The sequence below is a fragment of the Rhea pennata genome, chromosome 6, assembly GCF_028389875.1.
Source record: "Rhea pennata isolate bPtePen1 chromosome 6, bPtePen1.pri, whole genome shotgun sequence".
Taxonomy (NCBI): Eukaryota; Metazoa; Chordata; class Aves; order Rheiformes; family Rheidae; genus Rhea; species Rhea pennata.
In genome coordinates, this window is record NC_084668.1 from 44,233,364 (window position 1) to 44,255,569 (window position 22,206).

The following is a 22,206-nucleotide window of genomic DNA, read 5'->3' on the forward strand; positions in this document are numbered from 1 at the left end:
GGGAAAAAAAAATCTTTTCCTGAGTCTTTTAAACAGTCCTATTTGTTTTTAATGTAAACAGCTTCAAGTAGTCAAGATTTGTCTGTTCTATAGTATATATTACACTTGTTTATATTACACTTGTTTATTAGGAAAAGTCACTAACTGAAAATGAGTTTTATCTAGCTATAACTGAACATCATGAGTTTTGTTATTTTATAACTTATTTTTAATTTTTTGCTTATTAATTTGAAAAATTGCATAACATGCCAAATAACTCCCTAATCAATAAGTGCACCTTTGTATTAACTTTGTCCACCTTACAAAAGTATTTAGCTTTGGGGAGATCCTTGTGTTTTTTGGGTTTGTCAGTCGTCTTCAGAGCTGGTAATGATTTCAAGCTAGGCAGAAAGAATTACAAATTATCTTTTCTTCTGGAAGAAAAACTTGCATGAAAAGTCATTTTTCTTCTTAAGTGCTAAGTTCTCTTGATTATTAATTTTTTTTTTTAAGCTCTTGATCCTAGAAAAAGGATTTCTCTTGAAAATTCTGATGACTACAAGATTAATGGAAGAAACCCTTTCCATGATATTTTGGGGGGAAATTCATATTTGAGATATAGTTAGTCATTGAATAATTGCATTAAATATAGCCACCTAATGACTGATTGTATTTCCTTTTTTTCTTTGAATTTCTCTTAGAGGAGTATCTGTTGGAAGAAATAAGTAAGAAATACTCTGCTAGTCTGACTTAACGGTCTTGAGATGACTCAGCAATTAATAGGGAAGATATTTGATATCTAGCGCCTTCTTCCATTGCTTCTTACCTATTCTTACCAACTTGCTTTCTTATAGTTAACATGATGACAGACGAGAGCTCTGTATACCTGTAAGGTTTGGAGAGAACTACTGTGAAAGTACTGGAAGAGTCTGACTGGATTTGATTTGCTTTCTTTTTTTTTTCTTTTTTTATCGTAACACTGCAGCTAAAATATTTTATATTACTTACTGCAGATGTATGCTTCTGCATCGGCATCTGAAGTGGAAACTGTGAGGACAGCTCTTCTGGCTCAGTTTGAGGAGGTAAAATTGAAGCAGCAGCTTCAGTTCCAGGAAGAGATTGAGCTGCTGAAGTGTCAGTCAGAGGTATTACTTGAACAGCAAATTGCACAACTCAAGGTGACTATAACTAAAATGAACTTCAAAGCATACACTGATGCATGCATTTTTTTTGAAATGAATGCCATTTTGTTTTTGAACATGAATATCCATTTTTGGTTTTTGGCTGTATGACTTTTAAAAGACAGCTGTTGATGTTGCAATTAGAAAAGCAGTATAGAAAGCATAATGCACTGTACTGTAAGATGTTACTGTATTCATGCAGTTATATCTTAAAATCCTGAACAGAATGTAAAATGATGTCCTCTAAACCAAAAAGAAAAAAAAAAAGTAGAAAGTACTTACCCTGAGTGATAGCCCTTGTGTTGCACTTACGTTCTGTTTGTCACTTGAAACTTAATTTTCCTCTTTGTTTCTGCAAAGACTATGGTCTTGACATATCATCCCTTATCTATAGCACTCGCATATATAGGGCAGAAAATGCCTAATGTGATGTAAGCTTTTCTTGAGTGTGTGATGAGAGTGAAGAGTTTCAGCAGAAGATTTTCCTCAGTTTTTATTATCTGCTTTCTGGGTTTTGAGTTCCACACTTTCATCTTGATGAGCATCTTAAAGATGCTCATCCCTGAAAATGATCTCTCTGGTCTTGTGCATAATGCAGTAATTGCGTATCATCTTCTGAGCCTTGTGCAAAATGCCTTCATTGGTTAGGTGATAAGCTCATCTTCAGCTATTGAATGAGTGGAGAAGACCCATTCAGTGTGAGAAGAGATACGGAAACTCACCAACACGATGAGAGCGGTACTGATACACACCTCAGTGTTATCACTGTGTTAAGGTTCTGAAATAACCTAGATCAGGTGGATTACCATCTATCTATTTGCTTCTTCTTGGGCAAATCTTAACAGGTTCTTATTGCTTCTTAATGCTGCAAATTGAGATAGGTTTCTTCCTGACAGATGCATAACCCTCTAGAACTGGATACTGCAAATGCACAGAAAACTTCTCTTGTTTCCTGCCTTTGGCCCACTATGGTGTCCTGGCACTCAGATGCATTCTTTGACCTTTTCCTGTCTGATAGGACTATCCATTGAAAGGGAGGACATAGAGATATCCCAAAAAGCTGCTGATAGGATATGGCATTGATGTTCTTCCCCGAGGAGAACCCTGGCCTGCATTCTGTGGAAACTGGCATTGGTTCCATACACCTTAGACTGACTTCATAGAATCATAGAATCAGTAAGGTTGGAAAGGGACCTCTGGAGATCTAGTCCAGCCCCCCCTGCTTAAGCAGGATCACCTAGACCACATTAGACAGGGTTGCATCCAGGCAGGCTTTGAAGATCTCCAGAGAAGGAGACTCCACAACCTCTCTGGGCAACCTGTTCCAGTGCTCTGTCACTCTCACAGTGAAGAAATTCTCCCTCACATTCAGACGGAACTTTCTGTGGTTCGGTTTTTGCCCATTGCCTCTTGTCCTGTCACATGGGACAACGGAAAAGAGTTTGTCCCCATCTCTTGACACCCTCCCTTCAGGTACTTTTAGACATTAGTAAGATTCCCCCCTCAGTCTTCTCTTCTCCAGGCTGAAGAGGCCCAGCTCTCACAGCCGTTCCTCATAGGGCAGATGCTCCAGCCCTCTGATCATCACTGTAGTCCTATGATGGACTCTGTCCAGTAGCTCCATGTCTCTCCTGTAGTGGGGATCCCAGAACTGGACACAGGACTGGCGATGAGGCCTCAGCAGGGCTGAGTAGAGGGGCAGGATCACCTCCCTCGACCTGCTGGCAACAATCTTCCTAATGCACCCCAGGATACCATTGGCCTTCCTGGCGACAAGGGCACATTGCTGGCTCATAGTCAACTTGTCATCTACCAGCACTCCCAGGTCCTTCTCTGCAGAGCTGCTCTCCAGCAGATCAGCCCCCAGCTTGTACTGGTGCCTAGGGTTATTTCTCCCTATTTCTCTCTCCTCCCCCCCCCCCCCCCCCAATTCTCAGCATTACAGAAGCAATTCATTAGGAGGATTTCTTTTAGCCTCTCTCTGAAGGGATCCCAGGGCTTTGTTTGATCTCCATTATTTCCTGATGCTGGAGTCTGGAATGTTTGATAACCTCTTTAGAGCACATCTGCCCCACTGAGGTAAGTGAGGTCCAACTTATAGCTGCTAGATCACTTAACAATGTAAATATACACTGTGGATTTTTGATTTGTTCTTGTAAAGCACTTATCCTGCATGGAACCCAGCGCTACAAGTAACATGACTTGTAGTTGCTCAGAGTGGCTCATCTTTTTCTTTCTCTCTCAGCAATTCAATTGTCAGCTGGTCTTCCTGCTCCTCATAACTTTTCCAGAAGTTTGAAATTATGCAAATCTCAGTGAGCATTGAGATAATGCACTTACCTATTTAGCTACTCTTTAAGACATAGTTTTGTCATAATTTTGTTCATTTGAGAGCTTAGACTGTAAGTTACTGCTAGTTGATCTGAGCAGTAAGGTATGCATATTTATTTTAAAAATGAGAGGCTTTTGTTTCTGAGGGGGGAGTTGTTTTTTGTTGTAAAAGATGTATAATCCAAAGTACTTGTTACTTATGCAGGAGGAATTTGAAGCTGAAAAAAAGACTTCACTACATGACAAGGAGCAGATGTTCATTCAGGAAAGGGAAAAGGCACAGGCTGTTCATGAAAAGGAGAAGGAGATGTTATCAGCAGAGCTACAGGAAAAGGCAGCTGTAATTATCAAGGTTTGTGGAAAGTACTTAAACCTAGATTTTAACTGTTCTTTTGTGGCTGTCTTTTAACACAGTACTTCCACCTTTTTCAAGATGCATATGGAAGGACAATGTGTATAACTCTAGATGACTGCTATTTTTCAAGGTGTTACACATAATGTTTGCTAGCTGGAGTGCTATGACTGTAGCGTGAAAATTGAAACTTGGTGTTAGCTTGAAAATACCTTAAGCTCTTTAACCATTTTTTAGGGAGATTAACACTACTTTAAAAGAAAATGCTGGATGTTTTGCTTTCAGTTGTCTATGTATTGATGCCATCTGTATCTATCCCAAGAACGATTTGTAGGAAAAAGTGCTCTAGCTTTTTAGACCAACTGACTTACAGCTGGGAGGGAAAGGGTGGATATACTGTTCTGTTAGGCTTTCATGTTTAGTGGGAAAACTAGGAAGTGTCAAGAGTAACACCGAGAATTTCTCCTGCTGGAAGAAACTCATTGTTTCCTGCTGTTCATGCAGGGTTTAATGAGTAGTGAGAGAACTGACAAGGGAATAGAATGCTTTTCTTTCCTTGCCCTTCCCTTCCAAATGGGTGTTTTGACTCATGTGTTGGCTTGCTTTTGAGACCAAGTTTGTTGCTATAGTGCTGGTTTGTTTGGTAGCATGTAGCACAAAGTGTAATATTGCTGCTAGATAATGTCTTGATTAGGAAACTCTGGAAGGGGTTGTATGTATTTTCCTTTTTAAATGGGATAGAGGTGTCATTTGAACACAAATGTGAGGAGATAAATTTTTTTGATGTTTTCTATAATTTGTTTTCTGGCATAGTATATAAAAGAAAACTGTCTGAGACTGATACTGAATCAGATTGCTGTTCAGATTTGTATGCTGCACTGTCAAAATTTATGCCAGGTCATTGCTTTATGTCTTTGAGGTGTGAACAATGAAAGCAAATGAAAAGCAAACTGAAGTATGACATGAAGTTTTTGTATGCTTTTTCCATTACTTGTATGTGCTGAGTGTGAATGCAGGTGAAGCTGCTTCTTTGAGCAAAATCTACATCAGCAAAGGAGAAGTGAAATAATAACTGTTCATTTTTAGTCTTTCTGCTGTCCTTCATTTCCAATAGTTGTGGAAGCAAATTTGCATCACAGATGAAGAGATGATGATTTAAATATATGGAAAGTTGTGAACAGTAAGATCATTGAATGAAGTTCATAGTTCAGGCAAACTGATTGGCTTTCACTCTCTTGTATCCTTACTATATTTTCCACAGCTGGAAAAGAAAGTGGACTCTCTAAATCATGAAATAGAAGAGACTAACTCAGAACTGGAGACCCTCCTTCAACGGCGAGATAGAGAAAACCAGGAAGAAGGAAATTTGGTAGCCATGTTGAGATCTGATATCAATGAGTCCCAGGATGAAAGGTTTGTGCATCTTAAGATATTTAATGCTTTTTGTCTGTGTCAGTGTTTTTTGTCTGACTTCTTGCAAATAAATCAACAACAAAGTGAAATTAAACCTGCTCAAAAGGAAAGTGTTAGATGATGATAATAGTGGCTTTACCTGCAAGCATGTTTGAGTTTTGTGAGTACCAACTTATCTTGACATTTGGAGAGTTCCCCCCCCTCCCCCATTCCTTTTTACATGTGGACTGATGGAAACTTTGGTGTTTTGGGATTTCTACAGTTTATAATCAAGGCACAAGCTGGGAAACTGAGAAAACCAACTTAAACTTTTCAGCACAATGCAAATCAGTGTGATTTGTCTTTTTAATGTGTGGATTAGAGAAAAGCTGTTGTGTTAAATAAGCTTTTAGAAGAATTTTCCTTCTCATCTTTAAGAAACGTACTGTTTATTGGTGTTCCCAGGGCTCAGTGATACTTCTCAACAAGGTTCAATTTCCTTTACAATACTGAAGTATAAAAGATTACTAGTTCTTGGATGTTCTTTCCCTGCCTCAAGTATTTCTGAGTTTGCTCAAATGTTTTCATGAGTGACCGTAACAGGAATTGTGTAATACTACACACTTCAGAAGTAATATTAATATTTTCTTAAAAGCTAAAATGACTTTTTGAATATAATTCTCATGGTCCATTTTGTCAACACACTCCTAGCTATTTTGGTGTTACTGATAATACAGTAATAGACCTATTCTCCCTACTGGTGATTCGATATGAATGGAAACCCAAGATGCTTTTGACTGCAGCACAGTTTCTCTCATCTACCTGTGGAGAAGGCAAAGGCTTTTGTCCAACCTGAACTTCAAAAATGGCTATATATTTTTGTGAAACATCTGAATTATCTTTACTGATAATTGTCAAGCTACTGCAAGATACCTGTTGTACACTCAGTTTTTCAGTGAGTTTCAAATCTCTTTAAGTTGAGTAAATGCAAGTTTGCAATGTTTGTGCTTTTGTTTTAGGAAAAAATTGCAGGAGTCTTATCAACATCTTTTGAAATTGCTTGTGGAACTGGTGAAGGCTACAATAGCTATTGAGGATCTTATCTGTAGAAAGATTGGTCTTTGCCTTGATGACAGTCTGGCTTCTGGAGATTCTAGAGAAAGTCACAGTATTATGGAAGAAATGGGATTCATGCAGTATTTCAAAGCCAAAGAGAAGCATCACCCAGAAAAAGGTGAGTACAAATCTTTTGGGTGCAGTTACGTAATGTTTTTGAAGATTTTTTTTTTCCATTTCATTTTATATTACACAGAAGAGGTTTCACATTTCATATGAATATTCAATATTTTGTGTAATATGGAGGAGGTTCTAAACAGAGATATCTTCTCTTGCAGCCTTTTCTGTATCTGTTTCAAAGTTTCTCTGCATTTGAGATTATGTCTATCAATATTCTCTGATTTTAATTCCTGTTATAGCAAAAATACTAAACTGTGCCTGGAAAAGGCTGAATAGATTATAGTGATTTTTTGGGGGGGGGTTATTTGTGTGGGGGATTTTTTTTTTTTTTTTTTTTTTAGGATGAGATGAACCCCAGGTAGATAAACCTGGGGACATGTACGGTTTTCAGAGATTTCAACTGTGTTTCACACTTTACACACTATTCCCCAGCGTAATGAAGGAAGAGTATCTTGGTTTGTAAACATTACAGTAATTCAATATTGACAAATTTTCACAGAATCACAGAATGGGTAAGATTGGAAGGGACCTCTGGAGAGCATCTAGTCCAGCCCCCCCCTGCTCAAGCAGGGTCACCTAGACCACATTAGACAGGGTTGCATCCAGGCAGGCTTTGAAGATCTCCAGAGAAGGAGACTCCACAACCTCTCTGGGCAACCTGTTCCAGTGCTCTGCCACTCTCACAGTGAAGAGATTCCCCCTCACGTTCAGACAGAACTTTCTGTGGTTCGGTTTTTGCCCATTGCCTCTTGTCTTGTCACATGGGACAACGGAAAAGAGTTTGTCCCCATCTCTTGACACCCTCCCTTCAGGTACTTTTAGACATTAGTAAGATTCCCCCCTCAGTCTTCTCTTCTCCAGGCTGAAGAGGCCCAGCTCTCGCAGCCGTTCCTCATAGGGCAGATGCTCCAGCCCTCTGATCATCACTGTAGTCCTATGATGGACTCTGTCCAGTAGCTCCATGTCTCTCCTGTAGTGGGGATCCCAGAACTGGACACAGGACTGGCGATGAGGCCTCAGCAGGGCTGAGTAGAGGGGCAGGATCACCTCCCTCGACCTGCTGGCAACAATCTTCCTAATGCACCCCAGGATACCATTGGCCTTCCTGGCGACAAGGGCACATTGCTGGCTCATAGTCAACTTGTCATCCACCAGCACTCCCAGGTCCTTCTCTGCAGAGCTGCTCTCCAGCAGATCAGCCCCCAGCTTGTACTGGTGCCTAGGGTTATTTTTCCCTAGGTGCAGGACTCTGCACTTGTCCTTGTTGAACCTCAGGAGGTTCCTCTCCAGCCTGCCCAGGTCTCTCTGAATGGCAGCACAGCCCTCAGCTGGATCAGCCACTCCTCCCAGCTTGGTATCATCAGCAAACTTGCTGAGGAGGCACTCTGTCCCTTCATCCAAGTCATTGATGAGGAAGTTGAACAGGCTGGGACCCAGTACTGAGCCCTGGGGAACACCAGTAGCCACAGGCCTCCAACTAGACTCCGCGCCACTGATGACGACCCCCTAAGCTTTGCCATTCAGCCAGTTCTCAATCCACCTCACTGTCCACTCATCTAACCCACACTTCCTGAGCTTATCTAGGAGGATGTTCTGGCAGACAGTGTCAAAAGCCTTGCTGAAGTGAAGGGACACAACGTCCACTGCTCTCCCCTCATCTACCCTGCCAGTCATTCCATCATAGAAGGCTACCAGATTGGTTAAGCACGATTTCCCATTGGTGAATCCATTTCACCTTTATAATATTTTTTGAAGACCAAGCAATGTCCCTAATGCGAGTCAGTGGCCAGTTTTATGTCATTTTTCTGTGTTTTTAAATATCTTGCTTGTTTTTGATAGATGAGCTACTGGATGAAACTGTCACAGAACACAACCAGCTGTCTCCAGTGACTGATGAGGGGTCTGAGTTGAGCCAATACTTATGTGAAAGCGTTTTTGCAAATCCAGACCTGGCATGCGAAAATGAAGAAATGCTACTGAAACTTTGTCATCGCTTGCGCACTGCAGTGGAAAGACTTCTAGAACTAGTTACGGAATCAACTAAACAAGTAAAAAAATGTTTTATCTATATAGATGTATAATTACTGTAAACACATGAAATCTGTTTTAAGATTTGATGTATTTAGCACCTTGTGGGATTGGCTAGTTTGAGGAGGAATATTTTGTCTGAATATATGACAAGTCATCAGTCCAGGGAAGCATGTGCATCCTCTGCTCCTTACAGTGAAGATCTGGCCCTTATTTGAATGCTTCTTGTAAATGAGACTTTAATGACTTTTTTTTTTTCTTCTAATAGCAGAGGAGTTGTTCTTTCCTAGGGGCAGGACTCCACACTTTCCTTTGTTGAACTTTGAGTTTCCCCTCTGCCCATCTCTCCTGTCAAGGTCCCTCTGAGTGGCCACAGAACCGTGGGGTTATGCCTCTGGGGTACCAACCACTCCTCCCAGTTTTGTGTCATCCACAAATTTGCAGAGGGTGCACTCTTGTCCCTTATCCAGGTCATTAATGAAGAAGTTGAATAGAATTGGCCTCAGTGTCGACACTGAGGGACACCACTAGAGGCTGGCATCCTACTGGACATGGTGCCACTTATCATAGAATCATAGAATCAATAAGGTTATAAGGGACCTCTGGAGATCATCTAGTCCAACCTCCCTGCTCAACAGGGTCACCTAGAGCATGTTAGACAGGATTGCATCCAGGCAGGCCTGGAATATCTCCAGAGAAGGAGACTCCACAACCTCTCTGGGCAACCTGTTCCAGGGCTCCATCACTCTCACAGTGAAGAAATTCCCCCTCATGTTCAGGCGGAACTTCCTGTGGTTCAATTTCTGCCCATTACTTCTTGATCACAACCCTCTGCAACTGGCAGTTTGGCCAGTTTTCAATCTATCTCATTGTCTGTTTATCTAGCCCACACTCAGCTTGCCTTTGAGGCTGTTATGAGAGACAGTGTCAAAAATCTCACTGTAGTCAAAGTGAACAACATCCACTGCTCTTCCCTCACATCCACCAAGCCAGTCATTCCATCTAGAAGGTGAGCAGGATGGTTAAGCATAATTTCCTGTGCTGACTACTCCTGATCACCTTCTTGTCCTTCATGTATCTGGATATGATAGATGATAGGGGATGATAGGGATCAAGGTGGTACTGACTGGCCTTGAAGTTCCCTGGATCCTCCTCCTTGCCCTTCTAGAAGACAGGAGTGACATTTGCTTTTTTTTTTTTTTTTTTTTTTTTTTTTTTGTCCTTGTGCACCTCTCCTGCTCAACACAACCTTTCAAAGATATCAAGAGTAGCCTTGCAATGACATTGGCCAACTCCCTCAGCACTTGGGGTGCATCCCATCAGAGCCCATGGACTTGTGTATGCCCAGTTTTCTTACGTGGTCCCTAACCAGATCCTCTTCCACCAAGAGAAAGTCTTCCTTGCTCCAGACTTTCCCCTTGGCTTCCAGGGCCTGGGATTCCTGTAAACCAGTCTTACCAGTAAGGACTGAGGTGACAAAGACATTCAGTACCTCAGTCTTTTCAGTGCCCTGTGTCACCAGGATGTCTGCCCCATGTAGCAGCAAGCCCACAAGTTTTAAAGACCCTCTAATCAACACAGGGATGTGCCCTTACCTAGTGATTTTCAGTCTACACATACCTTGGTGACAGCATATTTAAAGTTTTGAATTAAATTAAGGATATTTTTCTATAAACTAATTTTGCTCTATTGTACCTCTGTACGTCGACTGGAGTTGCTTTGGTCAGAGTGGAATGGGGCACAGATTTTGTAAGTGTTTTTGAGAGACGTTTTTAATCACACTTCTGAGCCAAACTTCTTCAGAACTGATAAGCAGATTCAAGAACTGAGTCCCCTATTCAAATGTTCAGCATACGTAGACAGCAGCGAGGAAATGTCTTTATAATTATTTTTGTACTACTAAATTATAGTAAAAGCATCTGGACTCAATGTCATTAGTCAAAATTGAATGTTTCTGTACTGAATTTGCAATGTCTAGACGTCTTATCTTTGGGAAAGGAGTCATAAATCTGAGGTAGATGCCTAAGTCCTGTATACGTTTAGTGGATTGAATTCAGTGCTGTAATAATTAGTTTGTTGAGTAAGCCGCTAATTTAGGGTAAGGAATACATCTCAAATTCCTCTTCTCATTTGACACCTTGAGTAACTCTGAGGTAACAGCCTACATGAAACTTATTTTCATCATCTTTAAAAATCGTGGACTTAAGTGCTTAAATTGTACTTTTGGGTATTGATGTTGCTTCCAGTAGCGCGTAGCCATTGTGTGGTTGAAGTACTCGCCTAAGCCATGGTAGATCTGGATTCTAGCTCACCTTCATCAACTGTGTTCAAGCATGTTTCACTCTTCTCTATGAAATGTGCTATGCACCAGAATAAGCTAAATGTAAGCTAAATGAGAATGGAGTTTCTGTATTCTCCTTTGAATTCTAAAACATGAGAATGCAAAATATGTAGGTTCAAAGACAGAACTGGGGTCGTACCTTGGAAACCTGATGGCACATTTACTTTGCTGTTTGTTCAACGTGCTCGAGTTCTTTTAAGAATGTGAATTCAAGGGTGCCTAGGTTTTGAATTTCAAGTGATTAAAGAAATGTCAGGTTGAGCAGCTCAGCCAATAGAGAGGTATCTCTTCTTGTGTGCAGTAAAGAAACTTATGTGCCTAAGGAAAATTTGCTATGAAAATACAGGTATCTGAGTACCAGGAGTCACCACAGTGCCTAGAGGTTTGGGGCAAAGTCAACCTAGTGCTGAAATAAAACTTTATAACCTGGACCTTTAATGTATTAATGCTAACAAAAATTATGAGTAAGATTTTTGTTTAAATGCTGTTTAGTTACGTTGTTAGTACTGTTACATTGAAGACTTATGCAGGAACTTATCCTGGGGGACTTGTTCTCTTTTAGCTGGAGAAAACGCATGAAATCCATGCACAATTTGAAGAAGAATTCAGCCGCCGAAATCAAGAAACAGCCCAAGTGGTTAGTCAGCACCAGGAACTAATGGAATGCCTCAGTGAGGAAAGCGAGGCCAAGAATCAGCTGGCACTAAAGCTTCATAAAGCAGAAGGTAAGACAATGAAATCAGTATGAAGAGATTCCAGCATTATTTACTCATAACACATTCCTCAAAATATCTAAAATACCTATAATGTGGTGATTTTGTCCTTTTGTTGTTGTTGACTGGCGTGTCTAATCCGTCTTTTGCATTTCAAAATTCTAAGTTACCTGGAACATATATCTTCTCTCTGGTAAATCTGCTACTTATTTCCCTTCATCAGAATTGTATTTACCTGAGGCAGAAGTGATAGCATTCATTCCTATACTTAAACTAATGACTGTGTGTGAAAAATAATATTTTTAAAATGGCAGTTTGCATTAAATAAGCCCACCTGTCTGACCCTGGAAGGGTCCAACATGAGCTAAAAGAGTGTTTGATGGTAGTGTAGGCATAAAGACTGTAAAAGGAGACAGAAAGATTGAGGCTTTTAATTAGCAGAGAGCTATTTTGTGGTTAGGTATTGAATGCTATGTGTTTTTCACCATTCCGACGAATCTAAAGGTACATACAGAGAACATATATCATGTTAGTATATCATGTTCCTAAGCTCTATCTTAGCAGAAATTGATGCAAAATTACTTGTGTATTGTGTGGCTTAGCCAAGAAATGCTTTTGTTAATAGTAGTTTTTGAAAACCTCAAGAGGAAAGGAATTCCAAGGAGTGGCTAAGGGAAAGGGTAGCAGCAGACTTATATACAAAAGCAGAATGACCCAAAGCAGAGTGCGGTTCAGTAGCATTTGGCTCCAGGAAGAGTACTGAATTGTTTAGATTCGTTGCGAGAACTTGAAAATGCAGCCCACAGAGATGTAAAATATCAGTTATATGTAAAGCCTACTTTTTCATTCTTTGATGAATAGCTCCTTTAGACATTCTTTTACAAAAAACAATTTTCTGTGTCATATGCTTAAGTCACTGGCGATATTAATTAAACTTAACAAAAAATTTGGCATGTAGCTGGATTTCTTTTTTCACTTGAAGAGAACTGCATAATGCATACACTCTTTGGGAAGTGAAAGCAAGCAACTTTTGGGAAAAGAAGGAGTAATTATATGCAAGATATTAAAAATGGGAAGACACAAAAGGTTAAGAATTAGGTCTTAAAATCATCACTTAAATTAGGTGAAGCTTTTAAATTGGGTATTATAGAACATATTTTTAACAAAAATACAATAAATGCAGTTCACAAAGATAAATTCTGAATTAAGCAACACTAATGAAACATGTACCAAAACCAAGCAGAAGAAATGAAAAATGCTTTTTATAGCAAAATCCTGCCAAAAACGAATAAGATAATCTCATCAATAGACATCTTCCTCTTCTCTGTAATAATTGTTATAGTTGAGTGGTTGTGGTATTCTTTTGAAATGCTATGCTCCTTTATCCTTAGTTAAATTTCTAAAAAATGTATGAACTGTTTTGTTCATACAAACCTAAATTTGGCTTTTTTGTATGTTTTTTTTTTTTGTTTTGATGGTATTATTTTAAAAGATCTAGTCGATATACATCTGTTGATGTTCAGGAAATGTGTCTCCACAACAGTGCTTGTACTGAGAGCTGAGCAGTCTCTTGTTCTGATAAATGAATGTTCAGACAGGCCTTAAAGATGTTCAGAGTTGTCAGTAATGTTACAGTGCCGTAGTACTGACACAGTTCCTCCAGTCTGATGCCGGCATTCTATCTGGGGACTGTGAATTTGGTTTGTGTGCATTTAACATTTCTTATACAAGGAAAGGAACCTGGCTATAAGACGCAACAGTGGTCACATGCTGCAGTTCATCAGTCTAGTTTCCCCTTGTGAGGATTAAAACTTTAGGTCCACTGTTTTGGCCTATATTCTTCATCTTTGAGGGTTTCCACATTTTGGGATTTAAGTCCTTCAGGTTAAGTTTCTCTTTCAAATCCTGGCATCCACTTTCCGTCTCTTTTCTCAGTCATACTTCGTTAGGCTTACTTGGTCTCTCCAAAGTCCTATTTTCTTCCTCCTATCTGTGAGGAAATCATTCCTGGATTTCTTGGGCTCTGCATCTAACAGAATCTAACTCCCCCCCCCACCCCCACCCCCCACCTTTTTTCCTGGAGAAATTCCATTTCTTCAAACCACAGCCCCCAGCAGGGAATGTGCTGTGTTCTGAGGTGGTCTCAGACTCTCAAGGCTGAATAAGCTCTCATATACATTCCCTGTTTTGAGGTACTTTGTGATGTAGCAGCCTCATCAAATCTATCAAAATACGTAATTGATACATTTTATTCCTTAAGCAATTTCAAAAAGTCTCTAGGTACAATATAAATTTAAGTCATTTTGCACTTTCTCTGTCACCTTCTATTGTTTGCATTAAATCATTTACTCATGTTTTCAAGTTGCTTTTTCCAAAGATATTTTTATCTACTTTTTTATTTGCATTCTGACTTTGGATTTTAGGCATTATTGAAGGCTATGTTGCAGAAAAAGCTGCATTGGAAGAGGCCTTGAGTCTAAAAGAAGAATCTGAACGTCGCCTTGTTGTGGAACTGGAGAATATGCGTGAGCGCTTCCAAGAACTAACCCAGGAACAGGCAATTCTTGGTGAGGAGTGGGTATGAAAATTAGTGAAAAGGAAATTCTCCTCCAATCAGGCCACACTGCAATGTGTTTCTGTAACACTCCACTTTTTGGATTGATGGCCTGGGACGGAGTTTAGCAGGACTTTCCTGTAAAGCGGAAAATATGATAAAGCGACTGATTCTTCACTTCTTGGAAGATAATATTGTTAGTGAAGAGTAGTACCATAGTCTTTGCTTAGTTAGAAATGGACAATGTCTGAGAAAATAGGAAGGATAAAAGGAACTACAAAAGGAATTTGGTTAGCCACAGATAATAAACTAGTTAGTAACCAGAATGCTGGTTAATTAACACAATGCAGTTAGAGAGATGAGTTGGAGCTGCAAGGTTTTTAACTGCTTTTGGTATTAAGGAGTTAGCTTGATATTGATGGAAGTAATAAAATACACTAGGAAGTCTGCTTGAATTGAGGAAAAATTACAGTGTTGATGTGTATGTAGCCTAATACTGTGAATAAAATTTTCCTCTACCCCCCAGCCGTGTCCTTCAAAGCAGACAGATGTGATGAAGAAGGGTGATTGTGGGAAATCTTTAATGATCAAGCTCAAAGTCTGATAATGCCTTTTAAAGGAAAGAATATAGATTGCAAAAGTTGAATGAGGTAGCTTCATTAGAGAGGATAAGGTGAGGAGGTATCTTAAACATTAATGTAAAGAGTGACTCAATACAAGCCAAAGACAAGAAGACAGCCACTAAATAGCCAAGTCGTTTAACCTCTGCCTCCCACACACTGAGGTTTTTCAGCTTTTATAACTATGGGGAGCTTGTATAGGGAACTGGAATTAGATAAAGGGGAACTTCTTCATTATATCTTGGATGAAGTTCTGACAGCACTCAATAACTAGAAGCTGGTACTGTGCAATTTGGATTACAAATAAGGAGCACATATTTTAACAATGGCAGCAGTGATTTACTAAGAGTAAAGACTTTTGCTGTAATAAACTAGTTTATATGTAGGATATCTTTTGATTCACAGAAGAAAATTCAGAGGTTGTTCTGTGGCTTACGCTATGCCATGTCATAGTGTCATTCTAATAATTAAGTGAATATGTGTATCATCTTCCAGTAGAATTGTTATCATTTGGGATCACTGGCCTTATAATTCTGCTAATGCCAAGATGAACCTTTGTGTTTTCTGCTTGAGCCTACTACATAACAGATAGCTATGGCCCTGTCCATACTGTCTATATAGGCCAGAAGGAAAGACAGTGGGAAACAGTTTTTTAGTGGACTTCTCTGTTGCTGGTGGTAGAGGAGACAGTAAAGTCTGTAGGCTTCACACTATGGACTCAAATTCTATATGCTTCACACTATGGACTCAAATTCTATATGAGGAGTGTACTGCATATGTTGTAGTTACCTGTCTCTTTTCAGGACACACTGTTGCAGACTTCTGCCCATCTTTCAGCCCTACTGTGTCACTCCTCTGTAACTCTTGTGTGCTTCGCATGCGTCTCCCATCTCATCTTTTCTTATTCTCTTCCACTTGTCACTCTTCAACTCTTTTCCAGCTCTTGCCTCTCCCATTGTCCTGATCTTGTGGTCCACCTTCCCTGCTCTTCCTTTGACTCTCCATAAATCCTTTCAAATACAGTACAGTCAAAATACTTGTGCATATATATTAGCATTGAAGTTGTGTCTATTGCTCTGACCTCCCATATGATTTTATGACATCTTAATAAAAGCTAACTGTTGCTTAAGAGAAAATTTAATAGAGAAATGGAATATAACCTGTGATGGTCTAACATAAATTGTCCTGGCTTACGGAATCTATGGCCTTTGCCACAGTAAGTGTCATTTTCCTGGGTTGAGAGTGACAGATGAATATAAACTAATTTAGGAGACTGTAGCAGAAAATAAAGGCATGTTATGCTTGTTTTACAATAGTGATTAAGGCATTGAGTGATGCATCCCAAAGGAAATGTAAAACAATCCTATGGTATTATTGTAGTACACAAGTACTTCTGTGTGTCGTGGAAATGTATGACAGGTTACAAAGACTGGAAATCTGTTCTAGTGCTTTGAATCCCACCAGCCAGGAACTAAAAGGGAGTTTTAGGCATTGTGTTCCATCTCCATCTGGGGAAAAGTGCAAATTTAAAGAGAATACTGATTGCCTTAGAAAATGAATAAGTAAATAGCCAAGAATCTTGCAACAAATGTGTGGTTATAATGTAAAAGCATTTGTGTAGTACCTGTAGACATAGGTTGACATATGGAATTAGGAACTTTGTGTCCTCATTAAGATGAAGTGCATTTTTGCCTAATCCAAAGGTAGGCACTATCCCTATTATGCATGAATTTCTAGTAATTTATAAGATGGAATGGATCAAATGGATCATGTCCTGTTTTTGTCTTGTACATGTTTGTGTGTTTTGATTTCTAGGAACTCCTGTTGCTAATGTAGCACAAAGACGAGGTTCAGGTTTGTGATGATGAGTGTGTTTCTTGTTTTTGTTGTTGATGCTGCTGTAACATTGAGTGAATAAATTAATGATTTTGAATTTATTTTAATAAAGAGGAACAGTACTTCATAAATAGACCCAAGAAATTACTAGGATTATGAATATCTTGGCAAAAAAAGGCACCACATCTGTGATCCATCAGAAAGCAGTTAGAGCTAGAGACATTCAAGTCACTGATCAATATTTAAAAGAAGAAGTATTGCTGTTGGGCTTGAAGTGCATCATGCAATTACCTTCATATTTGTCAGCTCCATTTTTCTTTTGAGGGGACAGAGAGACTTGTAAGCTTGCAGTTAACTTCTGATGATTCACAATGGGGTGTTGTAGTGGTTAAATTAAATTAAAAAAAAAAAAAGAAAAAGACTGTGAAATGGAGAGCTAGAAAAAAATGGGCAAGAACTAAAGAAAGTATAAGGGAGCCTGGAGAAATGTAATCTGAAGATGTTCGGGATAGGTAGATCAGAAAAAATAGAGGAGAAAGGAGTCGTAAAAATTAGCTATGAATGGAAAGATACTAGGAGGAAAGGATATAAAATTTTAGAAGGAGAAAAGAAACAATAAAGCAAGCAAGAAGGAGGCATAGTTTTTACACTTACTGAAATAAAACTTGTAGATGCCAAATTGAAAGAGATTTTTTTTCTCTTTTTTCCCCCAGACTTAAATGAGTAATAAACATGTAATCTGATAAACTCATGGCTGCTATGATCAAGTTTTGTGGGCTTTTCAAAATACACTTTTATTAATAAATGTTTTTTGATTAATTTTATGTATACACACATGTATTCCTTGATGTACACGTGTTCTCTTGTATTTTTAGACTTTTTTCCAGAGGGTGTGAGCTGAGTATACTAGGTCTCTCAGGTGAATATGGAAGAATTACCTAGATAAGTTACAGTTAGAGCTAAGGCTGTACTGCGAATTACTGTGTCTTCCTTCTGTCTATTCAGATCTCCCTCAAACACTCTTCCATTTTCCCGTGGTTTTGGTAACCACGTTACTGTCCTGAAATTTTTTGCTGCCTACTCAATGAGGGAGAAAATCCAATCTGGCTACAACGTATTTGGGGACTGGCATTCTCCATCAGCTGCAATCCCGCAAACAGTTTATTAGAACTTGAATAGTTGTGTTTAAGTGTTGAGCCCTAAAATTCACACTCTTCCCCATCCCAATTTCTGTAGTACTCTTCCTCTGGTTTGGATTTGTTTGTAGTACCTAGAAAATATGATAAATAAAAATCATATTGTTTGGAGTTGATAGACATGGCTTATTTCTTGCAAAGCCAGCCTCCTGCCTTTTTGGTGATATGCAGTACTAATGTGAGTAGAATGGCCTTGCTAATACAATGCGCTTAGACTGTAGCTTGGCATTTGCTAATAATGATCTTGGAGTGGGGCAAAGGAGTGCAATGGGGCATTACCAAAGTGGGAGTGCATGATTTGAATTTGTGTTAATGAAATAGCAGGTTTGTCCCTACTAAGATGTGAATCTGTGACTTGATGATCTATTCACATTGCTTGAAACTGTATTTATATACTTGGGGAACACATATAAGAAAAAAATGTCAAATAGATTGCATTTATTGGGAGAGCAGATACTGAATTTTAGTGATCAATTAAACAAGCATTTTAAATTCCATGTAAAATTTTATAGCCTAATTGTAATTTGTCTCCTAGTTTTCATTTTTGACTGAGGAGATGGCCCTGATTGCTTTTTTTCAGTTTTATCTAGTCAGTATTTTGTTTCTTAGAAAGCGATAGTACTGCTTTTAAAGCTAAAAAGAAGTCATTGACTCATTAAGTACTGTGTTATTCAGTATTTGGAAGGAAAAAAAATCCTGTGCTTGTTTTCACAAAAGCTTCCGTTGTTTTTTCAGGGTCTAGTCCACATATGCATTTTTACTGTGGGTGTGCATAGATCTGTACAGAATATATGGGTGCCTTGCTCTTCTCTATGCACTGTATATAAGCAAATACAGTGAAGTACAGCTGGTGCTATTTTATTACCATTTCTTGCCCGGTGAAACATAGCACTTGGTGAAAGATCTTGATTATGCTGCTATTACTGGAATTTAGTTTCTTTTAATGGGATTCAGACACTGTGGTTGGTATTTTTTCAGGATCGAACATCTGAGCCTTGCTCAGTTGCATCTCATGAGGCAAGTGTTTATCAGTTGTTATTTCAGACAGGATGGTACTATGATTCACTGCCTGCCATTCTTCCTTTCTGTTTTCTCATTCCGCTTCTGTATGCTTGCCCTTTGCTCTTCAAAAATGTCCAAGGATTTGCCCCCAACATAGTTTCCGAATTTAGACTCGGTCAGATTAGTTCACCTGTAATCTTCTCCAGTCATACACCTGCAATAATGAGGTTATTTTTAATGTGCACAGTTAATGGGAAAGCCTCTTTTTATATTGACAGAATTGGACCCCATAGACAGTTCCAGATCTGTCTGTATTGAAAGCTGACAGATCCAAGAAACACTGTTTTCACTCAGTGATTGCCCAAGTTGGTTACGAGAGCAAATTCCTTGGTGGAGCCACTTCATTTACCTGAATCTGTTCTGCCAGAGCTTGAATTACATCCACAACTCAATGAACGTTTGCTTAGCAAACATTGGTACTTCAGGAATGCATTCAGTTGGTTTTGAAAGCTATCATGGGTAAGCTGAAAACAGCAAACCTGAAAAACTGTTAAAGAATCTAATATATATCCATATCTCCTGAGTTTACTTTTGCCTCAATTACACTTTAACTTGCACGTTTTAATATTGTATTAATGCAGAGGAAGCATAGGCGCTACAGTAAGCCTAGGGTGGCTAAATCGAGATGTCATAGGGTTGGTAGGGACCTCAACAACTTGTTTAGTCCATATCCTTGCCCTAAATCAGGACCTACTTGACCTGTTTGTCTAACCTCCTAATAATTTACAGAGTAGTACAGACTCTTTTTCTCTAAAGAGAAAAAGGCTTCAGTTTTCCCTATACAGTCTGTTGCAGTGCTTCATTGTTCTCACTGTTGCAGTTTTTTCCCCAATGTTTAATATGAAAGTTATTACTGTATTCTAAGCTTGTGACATTTATCATCTTAAGCATGAATGTGGAAACACTCCGCTGTCTGCCTTGGGAGAAGTCCTGTTGTATTGTTAGGTCCTTCCTCAGTATTTCTCCCTACCTCTGGATCATTCAGCCTTTTCTTGTGTTTTCTGGACCTCTTATTCCTCTCCACGTTGTTGGGTTTTTTATTTTAAAGTACTTAGAAATTAATTAAGAACACTGGATAATGAAGCATGTATGATGGCATAGGAAGGTTATGGAATTGCTCCATTTTTGAAGGGTTGTAACAGCAGTTTAGAAAGATGTGAACTCGGAGATTAGGTGGGTTGAATTGATCGTGCCTGGGGAAGACAATTCTTCCATTTTCGGGGCTGGGCTACATGACCTATTAAGGTCCTTGCTGGAATCACAGACTTTCCTCTCTCCTGATTCCCCCCACCATGAAATTTAAGATGAAAAATGGAATGTCTGGAAGATAAAATAATGAGCTCTTGCACCACCTGTCTTAATAAATAACCTGACCTTTATTTTCATGTTCAGATTAAAATATTAAAATAGTTTTTCTACAAGAGCATTCATATTAGACTGTTTCATTTTCTACATTAGATTATTTTGGATCTCTTAAATAGTGTCTTCAGCTGGTTGAAATTGTAGTTTTTAGATAGAAGTTGACTCTTCATAATTTGAACTTCGCATATTTTCACAACGGTGATTTTTCTTTTGCAGTCTATGTAGGGCAGATATATGCCATCTTTTTCCCTGATATTTCTTACCTTTGTAGTATCAGAACTGGACTGATTTTGTGTAAGCATAACTTTGCCTTCTTGTAGCAGTCAGCTTGAAGATAGGGCTGGGCCCTGGTGGCCACTGAAAAGATGGACAGGTTCTGACTCCGTGCTGTGGACAGCAGCAGTATCCAACAGGTCAGAAGGTGGAGGAGTGGTGGAGAGATTGACCTCGGTTTGAGAGTTGGATGGATATGGGGGAGCGTGGTGCGACAATTTGGAGGAACTTGTAATTCCATATTGGCTCACTTTGGTGGTAAGAGATTAGAGATAGGATGGGAAGTTGGGATGGAAGGGATGGCAGGGATGTGTAATAGAGTAAGAAAGGATGGAGAAAGCAGTAGAAAAAAATTTGAAAAGAAACCTGTGGTAGATTTTTTTTTTTTTAAAAAAAGCTTCTTTTGTGGGGTGAAAAGTGAAAGTGAAAAGTGAAGGGTTTCCATGTGGAAGCTTGGCCCTGGATATCTCTACCCAGGGTTCACTTTGCAATTGAGAAGAGATGCCCATCTCCTCTTCTACTGCATCCACCTTTTTCTTTCGTAAATCTGGTAGTCTTAGAACAGTTTTCAAAGATGCAATTGGAAGTAAATGTCAGGTTTCTTTCTCTCTTAAAAATATCTCCTGAAGTGTTGTATTTGGTTTGTTAGCTATCTGAAGTACCTGAATGTAATGTTTTTAAAAAGATTTGGTTTGTGTATTTTGGCCTGACAATCTTGTTTTTATTTTTGTATTCTTATTCAGGTCTGCTTAAAGAAGTGGAGTTTTTAGCGAAGGAGAAATTAGAGCTTCAATGTCAGGCAGCAAAAGATCATTCCAACTTGCGCTCTCAAATGAAAGTTTTGGAGGTAGAACTTGAAGAACAGCTGCACAGTAATCAAGACCTGGCTAAACAGTTACTGGAGGTTGCTGACCTGAAACAGCAAATTCAAGTTCTTGAAAAACAGCTTAAAAATCAGCGACAATTTATGGATGTAAGCAAGCTCGGTACCACATTTTACATGGTTTTGGAGGTGGTAAATACTGCTCCTGTTTAGTGATCTAGGCTTTAAAGATAGGTTTTCAAATTACATTTGTTTTGTTTTCTGTAATAACTTTTTATGTACGCTGGAGTAAAAACTCTTTCCCTGCAATTTTAGCCACTTAAAAGGAAGTACTAACTTATTTTTTAAGTAAGCATACTTTCCACACTGCAAAAGCAGTTTTTATTATATTTAATATTTTAATAAAATGTTAACATTCTAATAAAATATTTTCATTATCTCTGGCTGGGTTGACAGGAGCAAGCTATAGAAAGGGAACATGAACGTGATGATTTTCAGCAAGAAATTCAGAAATTGGAAGAACAGTTAAAGGTTACAGGAAAATCACAGACTTCTGGAGAGCCCAGGGAATATGGGGTGAGTGAAACCATATTTAGTGACTGAGGGAGTTTCCATTTACTACAATTAACTATCAAAAGCTGTATCTTCTTGCTCTTGAGAGACTTCCTGCTCCTTTGTCATCACCCAGAGAGTTGAATTCCTCCCACGTACACCCCTTAAAAATGGCTAAAGTACTGGGCAGTGAGAGTGTACTTGCATTACTCTTCTGAGATGGAAGGAAATATCATATGGGGACCTATGTGTTACAGTAAAGTTTCAAAATCTATGAGTTTGGTTTAAATTAACTGGGAAAAATACTGACACTCTTGTCTATAGAGGTCACCTGAAGAAAGGCTTTTGAGTCCTAGAATAGGACCTTTAAAGGAC

General features: G+C 39.0%; 1 protein-coding gene across 1 annotated transcript in view; it reads left to right on the forward strand.

Annotated features, from left to right (window-relative positions):
• The window catches only part of PCNT (pericentrin), a 102,035-nt gene that overhangs the window by 36,908 nt on the left and 42,921 nt on the right, over positions 1-22,206 (forward strand). The window contains exons 22-30 of the mRNA XM_062578352.1: positions 993-1,157; positions 3,697-3,843; positions 5,105-5,256; positions 6,255-6,469; positions 8,311-8,519; positions 11,403-11,565; positions 13,977-14,120; positions 21,200-21,429; positions 21,736-21,855. Of these exons, the coding sequence (XP_062434336.1) occupies positions 993-1,157; positions 3,697-3,843; positions 5,105-5,256; positions 6,255-6,469; positions 8,311-8,519; positions 11,403-11,565; positions 13,977-14,120; positions 21,200-21,429; positions 21,736-21,855 (1,545 nt within the window). The remainder of the gene's footprint in view (positions 1-992; positions 1,158-3,696; positions 3,844-5,104; positions 5,257-6,254; positions 6,470-8,310; positions 8,520-11,402; positions 11,566-13,976; positions 14,121-21,199; positions 21,430-21,735; positions 21,856-22,206) is intronic.